The 15,692-nt window shown below is 46.9% G+C and overlaps 1 protein-coding gene and 1 pseudogene across 1 annotated transcript in view; both read left to right on the forward strand.

Moving 5' to 3' along the window:
- The first annotated feature begins 4,380 nt into the window (after nt 1-4,380).
- Nucleotides 4,381-15,692, forward strand: part of WDR62 (WD repeat domain 62) — a 57,751-nt gene continuing 46,439 nt past the window's right edge. The window contains exons 1-7 of the mRNA XM_066242472.1: nt 4,381-4,591; nt 6,910-7,001; nt 7,935-7,997; nt 11,766-11,823; nt 12,029-12,199; nt 13,505-13,642; nt 14,042-14,224. Of these exons, the coding sequence (XP_066098569.1) occupies nt 4,415-4,591; nt 6,910-7,001; nt 7,935-7,997; nt 11,766-11,823; nt 12,029-12,199; nt 13,505-13,642; nt 14,042-14,224 (882 nt within the window). The 5' untranslated portion in view covers nt 4,381-4,414. The remainder of the gene's footprint in view (nt 4,592-6,909; nt 7,002-7,934; nt 7,998-11,765; nt 11,824-12,028; nt 12,200-13,504; nt 13,643-14,041; nt 14,225-15,692) is intronic.
- Nucleotides 5,593-5,772, forward strand: LOC136313711 (U2 spliceosomal RNA; annotated as a pseudogene).

Here is a 15,692-nt window from a genome sequence, read left to right on the forward strand (position 1 = left end):
CTGGAAAATGACGGGTTTTCCACTTACTGTATACATTAGAAGATGTTAGGGGCGTTACCTGAAATTGATTGGTGATAGATTAGAGTCAGAAGAAAACAAAGCAGAAAAATCTCTGGGATTGTGTAAAATGTAAAAATATATAATGGAACTACTTTTTGTTGGAATTCATGGGAGTCCGAAAAGACTAGAGTAACAGGCTTTATTGAAAGGAAGAAAGGAACCCTGCCCGGCACTTCTCCAGGGAGAAGGGCACCAGTACAAGCTAGGGGGACAAATTTATAGGGTAAGGAAGAATCTTGAGCAAGTGGGTATTGAATCAAAAGTCCTGGTATGTTCGGAATGCTCCTCCTTGGGGTGGCTTGCCAGTTTCTTGGAATTCCTCTGTCTCAGGGGCAATAGTCCAGTAAGGGTGAGGTCTGACAGATAAGCGGAACATCAAGAGGGCAGTTTGGAATTCACATATCTATCACTTTTATAAAGGCAAGAATAAGACAGTTAATAGTTAAACTGATAATAACAGCAATGAGGGGGTTTGTTGGTTCCTGCTCTGGTGGATGCCTGCCCTGAGGTGGGCAGGAAAAGATTACCCTTATATTTCAAAGGTATGTTATCAGGTACATTATTGTAGCTGCAAGAGAAAACAGACAGGGTCAATTAAGGCAAGCATTGACCTGTGTTAGAGAAAAATATCTCCCTAGGACATGACTTATATAGATAAAATGGCTACTCAGTAGCATCCCGAGAAAAATCAGACTCAAAGGAGGAGGAAGGGCTAGAAACAGAACATTCTCATCCCACCCACCCACCCACAGTAAGGGTGTAATTAATTTGCTTGCTATTCTCTCTCTTAATGGCTTCCTGGCCTTTACTTTGAAATGTAGCAAAAAGTTTATCTTTGCAGGGATGTCAGGAAAAGTTTACATCGGGAAGGGACCTGACAATCAGGGGAGTTTAAGTCACAATAGTGTTTATAAAGGACCAGCCACAGGATTTACTGTAAAAAGTTAAAGCCTGAAAATTAATTAAAAACTTAGCCTGACCAGGCGGTGCACAGTGGATAGAGCGTTGGACTGGGATGCAGAGGACTCAGGTTCGAGACCCCGAGGTCACCAGCTTGAGCGGGGGCTCATCTGGTTTGAGCAAACCTCACCAGCTTAGACCCAAGGTCACTGGCTCGAGCAAGGGGTTACTCAGTCTGCTGAAGGCCCACGGTCAAGGCACATATGAGAAAGCAATCCGTGAACAACTAAGGTGTCACAATGAAAAACTGATGATTGATGCCTCTCATCTCTCTCCGTTCCTGTCTGTCTGTTCCTATTTATCCCTCTCTCTGACTCTCTCTCTGTCTCTGTTAAAAAAAAATAATTAAAAACTTAGATCACGGCCTGACCAGGCGGTGGCGCAGTGGATAGAGCGTCGGACTGGGATGCAGAAGACCCAGGTTCAAGACCCCGAGCTCACCAGCTTGAGCGAGGGCTCACCTGGTTTGAGCAAAAGCCTACCAGCTTGAACCCAAGATCGCTGGGTCCAACAAGGGGTTACTCAGTCTGCTGAAGGTCCGCGGTCAAGGCACATATGAGAAAGCAATCAATGAACAACTAAGGTGTTGCAACATGCAATGAAAAACTAATGATTGATGCTTCTCATCTCTCTCCGTTCCTGTCTGTCTGTCCCTGTCTATCCCTCGCTCTGACTCACCCTCTGTCTCTGTAATAAATAAATAAATAAATAAATAATAAAGACTTAAAAAAATAATTAAAAAAAAAAAACAACTTAGATCACGAATCCTAAATCCTTACTGATTGATAAAATGGCTACTCAGCTACCATCTTTCTTAAGAACAATGCAGGCCTGGAGGAGGAAGGACTTGCCTACTCAGTAACCCGGCTCAGACCTCCCATATAGCTGGATGCTGACAAGGGACAATTGAATCAAAGAGTGCAGACAATTTTGTGGAGCTGTGGTGCCACTTCCAACCATAAATAGAAGTTATCTTGCAGCTGCCTTTGCCCAAGTTCCTTTGACAAATCCATTAACCCCTGCCCCATCCTTCCCTTGAGGCTGACACCCTTTGCTGATCACAGCCCACAGGCACCCAGGTGTTTTTAAAATAAATTTTCCCTTTGGAACACACTAGCCTCCTGTTTTTGGTTCTGCCTGTGGTTTCTGCTTTTTGTTCACTTTAGCCTGAAAAAAACAGTCCATGTGAGAAATTTCACAGATAATTCCCAGGGGGCCGGGACCCAGCTGTTCCTGGGAAATACCTGATCCCAGCTGTCTTGAAGATTTACCAAGGACATCAGATAGGACCACGCTGATTAGGCCTGTGCTACATCAGAAAAACTTGCAGAGGAGGTGTTTCTGCAGCTGAATTCCCCTCCTGCTCATTTTCAAGTCAGTGACCAAGGCTATAAACCAAAATATGCTAATCTGCCCCTAGCCCCTATATCTACTGCTCCCTCCCACAGCTCGGAGCTGACACCCTTTGCTGATCTCAGCCCGCCAGCATCCTGGTGTATTTATTTATTTATTTATTTATTTATTTATTTATTTATTTTAGATTTTTATTTATTCACTTTGAGAGAGAGAGAGAGAGAGAGTAAAGAGATAAAGATAAGAGGGAGAGGAGCAGGAAGCATCTGCTCCCATATGTGCCTTGACCAGGCAAGCCCGGGGTTTCGAACCAGCAACCTAAGCATTCCAGGTCGACGCTTTAGCCACTGCGCCACCACAGGTCAGGATGCATCCTGGTGTTTTAAAAATTAATTTTCCTTTTGGAACACACTAGCCTAGTGTTGGGCAGATAAAAATATATTATGCTCACTTTGTTAAAAATGGTGCTGCCCATGTGGAAGCCTGTCGCCCAGGTGATTGCTTAGAGGGCATGATTATGTTAATATGTGTTGGGGAAGGGCTTTTGCGACGAAAGGTTTTAAAAGGAAGAGAGATCACGTTGTTCTGGGAGAGGAGTGATTATGTTCTAGGAGAGCAGAGAGCAGGGAGGAGAGCAGAGAAAGGCCACGTCTAGGAGAGGAGAAGCAGCCAAGATGGCAGAATGCTGAGGGAGAAGCCAGTTTGTGCAGAGTTTGTACAGAGAGAAGGAGATGGGGAACAGAGGTGAATAAGGCTAGTGAAATACAAACCTTTGATTCTAGGAAACTCGGATAAGTCAGTAGCTTTGTGAGCACTGAATGAGTGGGTTTTGGAGCCCACTGTGTGTTTTTACTTGCCCGCTGGGTGTAAGCTAGGATTAAAGTTAACAGCCCACCAGTTCTTGGCTCCGTTGTTTCATTACCATCTGTCTGAATCAAATGCGAACCTGCACGGGCCAGGCGGCTGTGATGGTGGCCGTGCCTACTGGCCCTACACCTAGTGTTTTTGGTTCAGCCCGCAGTTTTTGCCTTTCAATGACTAGCCACCAGGAACTGCTTTTAGTTAGAAAGTTTTAATTTCAGACCATCCTATGTAGTTACTTTATGTCTTTGAGTTTCTAAGGCCACCATGCAGGTCTGTCTGGAGTTTGTCTGGTTCAGCATGTGGTCCCTTTTTCATCCACACTGTTAAACCCTACTTGTACAGACTGCAAGCTGGACCAGGTGCCAACAGAAGCATTTACCTTCTGCCTGCTGTAGGATTACCCCACACTCCTGTACCCTCACAGGACGGGGCGTTGGCGCCAGGAGGCCTGCAGTGTTAAGAGTAGTTCTGAGCCCAGCATCACTTGGGCGTGGCTATACAGCCCCATAGTTTTTCCAGGTCTGCAGCCGCACTTGGATGGTTGGTGACTCTGGGGAACAACCCTGCCCCGCCTTCTCCTCCTGCTTCACTTGAGCGTGCCTGGTGCCTCCTCATGTTCGTGGGAATGACGAGGATGCTATATTATCCACCCTACCGGGTTACCACAGCTACGCCCTGGTCACGGTGGCGAATGGGGAAAAGCGAATGTCTTTCGGTGACCCAGACCTTATCACAATTCAGGGAGAGGTGGCGTCAGGAAGTTTCTGAGCCTGCGCTAATTCATCAAGTCTGTTTCGGCTCCATCCTAGCCTACTTCCGGGAGATTGCCACTGCGTGGTTAGTTACCCTGGGAGGACAGCAAAAAGTGAGATGAGGCAGCTTTGGTCTTAGACACGTAAAAATTTAAACCAGTACGTTCTAGAGAATGATGAAAAGGCAGACTGGATAAAAAGCGCCACCACGGTTGACCCTAATTCTGACTCCACCTGCCTAACCCTCCGCTCCTCCTCTTACCCCTCATTGGTCAAAAGCGCCGCTCGGCAGCCCTGAGATTGGCTAGACCAGCAGCCTACGCACCCAATAGGCGGTGGCGCCGGTTTTCCCGCGGCGGTTTGTTATTCGAGAGGGTCTGGCAGCGGCGGTAGAAGAGTGTAACGGCCACCTGGCCCCGGTGACCATGGCGGCCCTGGGGCCCGGAGACTACGCGCGGGACGATGCAGTCGAGAAACTACCATCTGTCATAGCGGGAATTCCAGCGCGGAGAGGCCAATCCTCCCCGCCCCCCGCTCCAGCGCTCAGCCTCCGGAGGCGGACGCGACTCCCGGCGGCGCCAGAGGACACAGTACTGAACCGGGTAACGAGGGCCTGTCCTCCCTTCCCCAGGTCCTTCCTTTAGGTCTTTCGCCCCGCCTATCAGCTCCCGGCTTTTGGCTCTCTGACCCCGGTCCAGTCCCTAAGCCCCACCCCTTTACTTGAGGCTCCTCCCACTTTTCGTCTTCTCTCTCGGGTACTGCCCGTAATTCCTAGCCCCACCCCTCAAGTCTGGCCCCACCATCAGCCCTTGGAACCTTTCCTAGGCTCCTTCGTGGTCCCAGTTCTCTTGCGTTCGTATCCCTTTAGTCTTTAGACATCAATCTGGGCCCTTTCACTTTTGTTGACCTCGCCCCGGCTGAGACTTTAGGGTCCTGAGCCTTGTCTGCCCTGACTTCCTCAGCTGTACCCCGCCTTCCCTCGCCTCCTGCCTTCTCTTTCCTTCTCCAAGATGGGATTCTTATTCCATGTCGCCACTCAAAATTATGAAGAGGATGTGAGTAATTGTAAAATGTTAGCAGTGCTGTCTGGGGAGATGATTTTAGAGTAGGCAGAGGTAATGTCATCTGCACAGCAACTATTTAAAAAAGCCTCAGCGTCCCAGGTCGGCACTCGATCCACTGCACCACCACCAGTCAGGCAAAATACCACTGTTCTATGAGTCCATACTCTAAATCAGGGGCAGTCAACCTTTTTATACCTACCGCCCACTTTTGTATCTCTGTTAGTAGTAAAATTTTCTAACCGCCCACCAGTTCCACAGTAATGGTGATTTATTAAGTAGGGAAGTAACTTTACTTTATAAAATTTATAAAGCAAAGTTACAGCAAGTTAAAGCATATAATAATAATTACTTACCAAGGACTTTATGTTGGATTTTCACTGTTTGGCAGAATAAATCTTTATAAAACAACTTACTATAGTTAAATCTATCTTTTTATTTATACTTTGGTTACTCCGCTACTGCCCACCATGAAAGCTGGAACGCCCACTAGTGGGCGGTAGGGACCAGGTTGACTACCACTGATCTAAATTGTTTTGATCATCGCTTCTCTGCCTTTTGGCTAAGATCAAGTGTAGTATCTGTCCTTATCAGTTTAAGTTGTTTTGATCAACCATGATGGGGACTGGTCCATTTAACTTACTTTGCTTAGAGAGTTGTTTTGTTTTATTTTATTTTATTTTTTCCTTTTTCCAAGTGAGAGGAGGGGAGATAGATTCCCACATGTGTCCTGACTGGGACCATGTGCTGGCAACAGAGCTATTTTTAGCTGAAACAGAGGCTGGAAGTAGCCATCCTCAGTGCCCTGGGCCAATGCACTGTGGGAGGGGAAGAGAGAGAGAAAGAGGAAAGAGGGAGGGAGAGCGGTGGAGAAGCAGATGGTCGCTTCTCCTGTGTGCCCTGACCAGGAATTGAACCTGGGACATCCACATGCCAGACTGATGCTCTACCACTGAGCCAACTGACCGGGGCCTATTTTATTTTATTTTTTATTTATTGATTTTAGAGAGGGAGTGTGGGAGCAGGAAGCATCAACTCATAGTATTTGCATCTTGTGTGTGCCTTGAGCGGGCAAGCCCAGGGTTTTAAACCAGCAACCTCAGCATTTCAGGTACACGCTTTATCCACTGCGCCACCACACATCAGGCACTTAGTGTTTAAATTTAAATTTGATTGATTGTTCACTTGTTTCTTCACTTGTTGAACCTCTAGGCTATAGATTTGATGAGGGAATAGACAGTGTACACCTTTGCTCACTATTGTGTCTCCTCTGCAGAGCCCAAAGTGCTGGCTTTGGAGGCAGATTTCCTGGGTTTGTATCCCTACCTTGCCACTCTGCTGATTTGGAACTTTGGATCTCAATGTCTTCATCTGTAAAACAGGACTGATAATAGTGCCTTCTTCCTTGGGTTGTGGGATTTCAAGTCCTCATCCATATAAAATACCTAGGAGTTTATTCAGAGGTCACCTTCTCAGTGAGGCCTCCTCCCTTCCTCTGTGCTCCCAATTTTCTTCCCTGCTTTGTTTTTCTTTATTACTCATATCATCACTTGATCTCTATTTTGCATGTTTTATTCTGTTCATTGTCTTGGAATGTCCTCTATCCCATTACCACCAGAATGTGAGCTCCAGAAGGGCAGGGATTTTTGTCTGTTTTCCTTACCATTCTATGTTCTTCACCTTGTATTGCGTATTTGTCAAAGGATTGTTAAGGAAAACCAATGTTAGCTGCTAGTAGATAACTATAGAAGCTCAGTGAGGGTGTTGAATATAACAGGAACAGAATGGGTAACTGAGGTAGCTATGTCACATGGGGCCTCCTGGAGCAGGTACTTTTGACTTGGACCTTTTCCCTGCAGGTGTCACTGGAGAAGGTGCTTGGCATCACAGCCCAGAACAGCAGTGGCCTAACCTGTAACCCCAGCACAGGCCATGTGGCCTACCTAGCAGGGTGAGTGAGGGGATGGGGCTTGGCTTTTCCATCTGTAGAATGCACAAATGGATAGTGCTGCCTACCTCTGAGGGCTGTGGAGAGGATTCCTTGGGCTCGTCTGTATCTAGTATAGTACCTGGCATGTAGTGAGCACTATGAAAGCCTTATTGTGAATGCAGCTGGGAGGTGGCAGTGATTATGGGAAAGACAGGTGGTTAAAACCTAAGCTGTATTAGACAACCTGGATTTATGTCCCAGCACCATCATGTGCCCCTTTTTTGAACCTCTACTTCTATGTCTATAAAACAGAAATAGTGATACCCTCCCCTTAGATAGTTTAGAGTACTGAAGGACATTCTGCCACTGTTTATTCCACAATCACTGTTCTAGCATGGCACTGTTCTAGACACCAAAGGGGCCACTCCTCTCCAACCCTGGGGGCAGGGCAGGGCAGACTCATGGTCATTCCTGATGAACTGCATCTGTTACTGAGTCTTGAGGAAGTAAACAGTCCAGGACAGAGGACAAGGGAGGGATTTTGAATCTGAGAGGTATAGATTAACATTCTCACTCTGTCTCAGACCTGTTGGATAGCCTTGGGCAAAGGACTTTCTCTCCCTGGACTTCAGTTTCCTCCCTTATAAAATGGAACTAAGATTCCTGACCTTACCTGGCAGTTGTAAGGATTTAATGAGATTGCATTCATAGGTCTTTATTAACCCAGGGCCTGGCAGAATAGTTACCATAGAAGTGTTGGTTTCTATTTAAGGATGTATTAATAATAATGTGAAGTTTCTAGAATTCTCAGAATATACACCTGGAGGAGGAGGTGAACAGAGATAGAATATTGTGCTCAGAGGAAGCCTTGTTTATGTGTGGGCTCTCTTCTATTGGGAACAGAATATCCCAATATTCCCCTCCGTTTGGGCTCATTTTCTTCTTTCTCTTCAGCTGTGTGGTGGTGATTTTGGACCCCAAGGAGAACAAGCAACAGCATATTTTTAACACTGCCAGGTAGGCTGGGGCCTGCGCATGGGTAGGGGTGGAACTATAGAAATGCTTGTGGTTCAGTGACTCACTCATTCACTCACCCATCAGTTTAGCAACACTCACCAAGTGTCTGATCTGTGTTAAGTATTGTCCCAGGTGCTGGGGACACGCAGTGAACAAAAGAGACAAGAATTTCTGCTTTCCATAGAGCTGACAGCTCAGCGGGGGAGACAGACCAAGCCAATTGCTAGCCAATTGTGACCATTGCTATGAGGAAGTGATGAGGGATGTGTTAGGGCAGGTTTATAGGTAGAGAGTAGGAGAGAAGCCGTATCAGAGGGCTCTGGAAGGTTCTCTCTGAGGCTGAGACCTGAAGGAAGTAAGGGAGTGACCCATGTGAAAGTGAGGAGAGAGCATTTCAGGCAGAGGGAGTATCAGGGGCAAAGGCCTGACAGTGCTTAAGAATCTTGGGTTGTGTGAGGAGCAGCCAAGGATTCATGTGCCTGGAATGGAGGAGTGGCTGAGGTGGAGATGAGGCTGGAGCAGGCAGAAGCCACATCACATGGGCCTTGGGGAGGGAGTTAGATACAGATTACAAGGAGAAGCCACTGGGGGGCATTTATAGGCTAGGGATATGCTTTCCATAATTCAGTGTTCCAGCACCTCAATCTTCCTTCCCAGTTTTACTTTTCTCCACAAAGTGTTCTTTCTGATATGCCATCTGATTTCCTCACTGATAATATTTACTCTCTGTCTCCCTTCCATAGTGTGAGCTCTTTGAGGACAGGGACTTTCTCTTAGTGGATTTCTATGTCCCTTTCACCTAGAGCAGTATCTAGCACATTGATAGCACTTTGAATGAATGAATGAATGAATGTGATTCATAAAGATCCCTTAGCTGCCAATTTATTAGGAAAGGCCCTTGGCCCTGAGTAAGCCAAGTTGGTTCCCAGGGGTCTGCTGTAGGACTGATCACTGTGTCATTCAGGAGGTGGCATGGGAAGGGTCCACTCTTAATGATTGATGGGTCTGTCTTAGGAGGTGGTGTGATAAGAGTAGAGGTTTTCATTTTGGCTGGATTTCAGTCACTTGATCCCTGGACCTCACTCTCAGAGAAGGCCTAATCATTGGCCTAGTGAGGCCTGGGTATTGGCAACTTTAAAAATTTTTATATTGAAATAATTTAACTTTTTTTTTTACTCAGTGAGAGGAGGGGAGGCAGAGACAGACTCCCACATGAGCCCCAACTGGGATCTACCCAGAAAGCCCACTAAGGGGTGATACTCTGCCCATCTGGAGCATTGCTCTGTTGCTCAGCAACCAAGCTCTTCTTAGTGCCTAAGGCAGAGGCCACGTAGCCATCCTCAGTGCTTGGGGCTGCAGGAGGGGAAGAGAGAGAGAGAGAGAGAGAAGTGAGAGGGGGAGGGGTGGAAAAGCATATGGGCGCTTCTCCTGTGTGCCCTGGCCGGGAATTGAACCTGGGACATTTACATGCTGGGCCGATGCTCTACCACTGAGCCAACTGGCCAGGGCCTAAAATAAGTTTAGACTTAACAAGAATAGTAAAAGAGCGTGTGTATACCTTTTATCCATATTCCCCAAATGTTAACATTTTACCACATTTGCTTTATCATTCTCTGTCTCTGTCTATATACATATTAATTTTTCTCTGAATCATTTGAGAGTTAGTTGCAGACATGATGCTCTTATATCTCTAAATACTTCGACTTGTATTTTCTTTTTTTTTAAAAAAATGGCATAGTCCCTTAAAACTGCAATATATTCAACAATATCAGGAAATTAAAATAAATTAAAATTGGTACATCACTACTATCTATTCCTCATTCAAGTTTCACCATTTGTCCCAAGAGTGTCCTTTATAGCAAAAGGGTTCTATCCAGAATCATGCATTGCATATCATTGTCTCTTCATTCTTCTTCAGTCTGAAGTGGTTCCTCCATCTTTTCTTGACTTTTGTGAGTGACACTTTTGAGTATCACTTTTGAGTAGGTATTTTGTAGAACGTGCCAACATTTGGGTTTGTCTGATATTTCCTCACACATAGATTCAGGGTCTACAACTTTGGCAAGAACATCTCCTCAGGAATGCTATGTTCTTTTCAGTACATTCTATCAGGAAACTCATGATGTTGCTCTCTCGTAACTGGTAGTGTTCACTTTGAACCTTGCTGTCTGCCAGGCTTCTCCACTAGGAAACCTCTTTTTTCCTTTGTGATTAGTGAGTATCTTAGGGGAGCTTCTTTGAAACTTTGCGGGTTCCTCACCAAACTTTTCCTCACTAGTCTTAGCATGGCTTTGACATGTTTAAAAGCTCCCCAGAGAACTCTGACATGCAGCCAGGATTGAGAATCTCTGACCTAGAGCCCTGTCTGGTTAGGTAATCCTGGGCAAGGGACTTCCCTGTGTTGAAATCTCCTCATCTCAAAAACTAGCTAGTGAGAGTCCTGACTTCATGGCATGTATGTGAAGAATCAGTGTACTGATGCCCATATAGCATTTGGCAGAGGGCTGGGCACAGGTCAGCAGTACCTGCAGGCAGTGGAAACCCCACAACAAACATGGTTTAAACACAAGGGCATGCTCTTCCTGCACATAAGTCTGGAGGTGGGCACGCAGGGGGCTGCTGTCTCTGACATTAGGGACCCCACTTCTGTCTTTCTGTTCTACCATACTTATGTGGCTTCTGTTCTTGAAGTCACCACTTGACTCAGGATGGAGTTCTGGCTGTCATGGCCTTTTTTTCAGAAGGAGAACAAGTGGGGAGTAGAGTTCCCTTTGAGAAGCTTTCTGGAAATTAAACATAGCGCCTCTCAGTGGCCAGACTAAGTCATATAGCTGTACTTGTGTAGCTGCAAGAGAGGAGGAAAAGTACTCTTGCTGGAGACATTGCCATCCTAATTAAAACTGGTACCCTATCAGTGAGGAAGGAGGGGTAAGGGGCTGGTGGGTAGGCAGTTTGCTTGTCCGCTGCTGTTGGAGCAATGGGAAGCCATCAGAGGGTTGAGTTTATGAGGATAAATGTTCTGTGAGATTGTCCAAGACTTACTTGAGGCATTCACTTAGTTGTCAGCACACCAGTTTATTCATGTGAGAGAGATAATTACTAGACTATTAAGAGCAGATATAAAAACAACATTAAAGGAAAGTGGATAGAGGAAAAACCAATACAGTCTGGGAACAGTGAAACTTGCTGCCAAAATCCTGCAAACTAGTCTGGTCATTTCGTCATCGTGAAGGCTACTGGGGAGTATCAGAAACATGTTGGTTGTTACTGGGTTTCCTAGGACACGTTAAGCGATTAGCAGTGGAGCACATGCTGTGGCTGTCTCAGTGCGATGTCTGTCAGGGTCCTCCCTTCACCACCTCCATAGTTAGGCCAGATCTATCCCATTTCCTGCATCTGAATTTCTCAGGATTGTAGGGCTGGTGAGGGTCGTAGGAGCCTACTGCTGGAAAGGGAAGGGAAGAAGGGTCCCCATTCAGTGTCCACCCCATCTGAGCCTGGCGTTTTAGGGAGGAAGACCTTTGCTTTTACCAAACCCCATGTTTCTAATTTGTGGCCCCTTTCTCGCAGCAGGGAATGCAGGAATGTACTGTGTGCTGGCCATGCTGTACACAGGCAGCACTGGCTCTGTGGTAGCTGCTGCTGCTCACCTCTCCTGGCCTTTCTCGGGCTTGGGAGGAGTGGGCAGAGTGCTGTAAGCACAGCCAGGCTGGGGTCTGGCTGCGCCCCCTTGTGGAATCCATGATCAACCCCTTTTCTTGCCCTCAGGAAGTCTCTGAGTTCTCTGGCCTTCTCCCCTGATGGGAAGTACATTGTGACAGGGGAGGTGAGTTGTGATCGTGATTGAATAGGTGGGGAGGGGTCTTGGGGCCATTCCTTCTGTTCCCACTGAGCCTAGGGAATAGCTCCTTCCTGGGACAGAAAAACTTCATGACAGACGGGGAAGGTGGCTTTTGGGCACATTCCAAAAAGCCACCTTCAGCCCTGCCTGGTATAGAACCCAGCAGCAGTAACAGCCCCACCTTCCCTAGAATGGACACAGGCCTACTGTGCGAATCTGGGATGTGGATGAGAAGAGCCAGGTGGCGGAGATGTTGGGCCACAAGTACGGCGTGGCCTGTGTGGCCTTTTCCCCCAATATGAAGCACATTGTGTCCATGGGCTACCAGCACGACATGGTACTCAACGTCTGGGACTGGAAGGTGAGCTGATTGGTGGGTGTGTGGGCAGGCAGCCAGCTGCCTGAGCATCCTGAGTCTCAGGCATTGGAAGAACTGAATGAAGTTACTTGTTCAAATGCTCATAAATTCAACAAATATTTATTGAGCACCTGATCCCTGGTTTAGGCACTTATTGAAGGGCATATGACAAGTTTTCTTTCTTTCTTTTTTTTTTTAAATTCATTGAGAGAGGGGAAGGCAGAGACAGACTTCTACATGTGCCCCGACTGGAATCTGCCCAGCAAACCCACTAGGGGGGTGTCGCTCCATTGCTCAGCAACTGAACTCTTCTTAGCATCTAAGGCGGAGGCCATAGAGCCATCTTCAGGGCCTGGGGCCAGCTCACTCTAATCGAGCATGGCTGCAGGAGAGGAAGAGAGAGAGAGAGAAAGAGAGAGAGAGAGAGAAATGAGAGGGGGAGGGGTGGAGAAGCAGATGGGTGCTTCTCCTGTGTGCTCTGATCGGGAATTGAGCCTGGGACATCCACACTCTGGGCTGACGCTCTACCACTGAGCAACCGGCCAGGGCAACAAGTTTTCAATTAGTGGAATATATAATTATTTTTATGTTGACCATCTATGGCCTTGATGAAGTGACTTCTCTGTGGGTCAGTTTCCTTATCTATAAAATGGATATTTTAGTATCCACACAGTTGAACTGTGAGAATTAAATGAGCTGATTTGAAACAGTGGACTCTGGAATAGCTGGGGGAGGACTTGGAGTTGGCAGAAGCGGATACCAAGTCCTGGTTCTCTTCGTAATTTGTTATGTGACCTTGAACACATGATACCCTCCCTCTGAGCATGGCAGAGTGGGAGGAGAAGCCCCTCCTTCACAGAGCTGTTGAGGAGATTCCCAGTTATCCTGTGAAGGGTTCAGCAGGGTAAGAGTGAGATGGCGGCCATGGTTGTGTTATCCATACTGCCCAGCTGTGGCTGTCCTCAGCATCATTTGTGGGCTGTAGAGCTTGGACTTTTAGGCGGAGCTCTGGAACTACTCTCACATGGGAACCTTTCCAAGCCTCATTCCCCACTGTGGTGGGAACAAGGGTGCCATATCGGTTCTCCCGTAAAGTAGCTTACTGACGGGTCAGGGCAAACAGACCTGGAGAAAGGGTGGGAACAAGGGTGCCATATCGGTTCTCCCATAAAGTAGCTCACTGACGGGGTCAGGGCAAACAGACCTGGAGAAAGGGAGAGCGGGGAGACAAGGGCCGAGAGCGAAGGCTGGGGGTGGGAGTCCAATAGGGTGGGTGCTGCATGAACTTTTCTGTACTGATTCTTTCAGAAAGATGTCGTGGTAGCTTCCAACAAGGTATCGTGCAGGGTCATTGCCCTCTCTTTCTCAGAGGACAGTAGCTATTTTGTCACAGTTGGTAACCGGCATGTGAGGTTCTGGTTCTTGGAAGTGTCCACTGAAACAAAGGTGAGTTTTTGTCCCTGCTTCCGCAGCCAGGGCTGGGTGGTAACTATCAGGGGAAGTGTGGACTTGTGTTTCCAACTGAGATATGGGCAGTGGTCTCAGGCTGTCTGGCCTCTCAGGGGTGTGGCTTGTGCTTCGGGCCTGCTTTCCCGGTGCTAACTGGCAGGGCCTTCCAGGAGTCTCCCCACTGCATTCCCCTCCTCCCCCAGGCCTCGTTCCTGGACTGCTGCCTTCCAACCACTGTGTTTGGAAGTGTGTTTTGTTGTTTCCTTTCCTTCTCCTCCACTAGGAGGAGTTTCTTAGAGTCCTCCTTTGTTGTTCCTCTGGTCATGAGTGAGCCATCATGATGTTAGGCTCCAGGCTGGGTGGACATTGTCTCACTGTGCCCTGCTGTGCCTCCAGGTGACGGGGACAGTGCCCCTCATAGGGCGCTCAGGCATCCTGGGTGAGCTGCACAACAATGTCTTCTGTGATGTGGCTTGTGGCCGGGGCCAGATGGCAGGCAATACCTTCTGTGTGTCTTACTCGGGCCTCCTCTGCCAGTTCAATGAGAAGAGGGTGCTGGAGAAGTGGATCAATCTGAAGGTAAGTCACCTCACCTCTCTGCTATCAATGGGGGAAACACTGTTTCCATGGCATGGTCTCCTGGGGCACTTAGTAATGTTTCTGCCTGGTAGTTGGTTACACCATCTCTGGGTTTCACTTCAAGTTGCTTGTGTGACTCTGGTGAATGACTTTCCCTCTCTGAGCCTCAGTTTTCTCATCTGTAAAAACTGAAATACTCCTGTCTGACTCACAGAGTCGATAAGGGAGTACATGAGATAATATAGGTGGGTATTCAGCACAGTGCCTAGTACCCTGTAATGGGGTCAAGGTTGCTGTTGCTTTCATTGCTGTTTGATTCAGTTCACATTTCCTTCTTCATTGAGTACTCTTGGTTAGTAGGACAACTGTATTTCTTTTTTAATCTAAAGTATCATTGACAATCATAACAACATGTTTTTCCCTTTTTCTTTTTAAGTAAGAGGAGGGGAGATAGTGGGAGCAATTCCCACATGCAGGATCCACCCTGCAAACCCTGTCTTGGGCCAATGCTCAAATCAACTGAGCTATTTTTAGTGCCTGAGGCTGACACACTCGGACCAACCAAGCTATTCTGTGCCCAGGGCTACACTCAAACCAGTGGAACCACCGACTGTGGGAGGAGAAGAGGGAGAGGATTGGGAGAAAAGTTGATAGTTGCTTCTCTTGTGTACCCTGACAAGGAATCAAACCTAGGACATCCGTGTACTGGGCCAATACACTATCCACTGAGCCATTGGCCAGGGCCCCAGTAATATTTTTTAATTTATTTTAGTGAAGGGGGAGAGAGAGAAAGATAGTGAGAGGGAGGGATGGGAGGAGCAGGAAGCATCAACTGCCATATGTGCCTTGACCAGGCCAAGCCCAGGGATCGGAACCAGCGACCTCAGCATTCCAGATCAGTGACATTTTCAACTAAAGGATGATATATTAATAAACTGCAGAACCACTTTTCTTTAGGATCTGAGGGTTGAGTCTGAGCTATCTTCCTAGTCCCAGATTTGGATTCCCATTTGGCTGTTGTAGCTCAGTTTTCCCTCCTTTTTCTATTCCTGCTCTGTGACTCTCCTCCAGAACTCACCATTAGGGTTAATGGCATTATGCCTGTGATGTGAAAGAATCATCAGGCATGTGAAAGAATTCTGAGGTTTTCTCTCCGTTGCAGGTTCTTTGTTTTTCTTGTTTGAATCCTCTAGCTAGAACTTACGCAGCTTTTAAACAAGTCATAAGCTTTGACAGATAGATGTGTAGCTCCTGAGCAGTTATTATAAATGGCTCATAATTAAGTCTGTAGATTTGAAAAAACTCCTCTAATCTGTGTCCAGAGTTCTGTCACTTACTGTGCTTCTATCTTCATGTTCTGGCAGGATAGACAGCCCTTCCTATATACAGTAACTTTTTTCTATGCTGCTTTGAAATATAGTTTCTATGAAGTTATTTTTAAGCAGTAGGGTATAAAATTTTGGCCTAA

The sequence above is a fragment of the Saccopteryx bilineata genome, chromosome 9, assembly GCF_036850765.1.
Source record: "Saccopteryx bilineata isolate mSacBil1 chromosome 9, mSacBil1_pri_phased_curated, whole genome shotgun sequence".
Classification (NCBI taxonomy): domain Eukaryota; kingdom Metazoa; phylum Chordata; class Mammalia; order Chiroptera; family Emballonuridae; genus Saccopteryx; species Saccopteryx bilineata.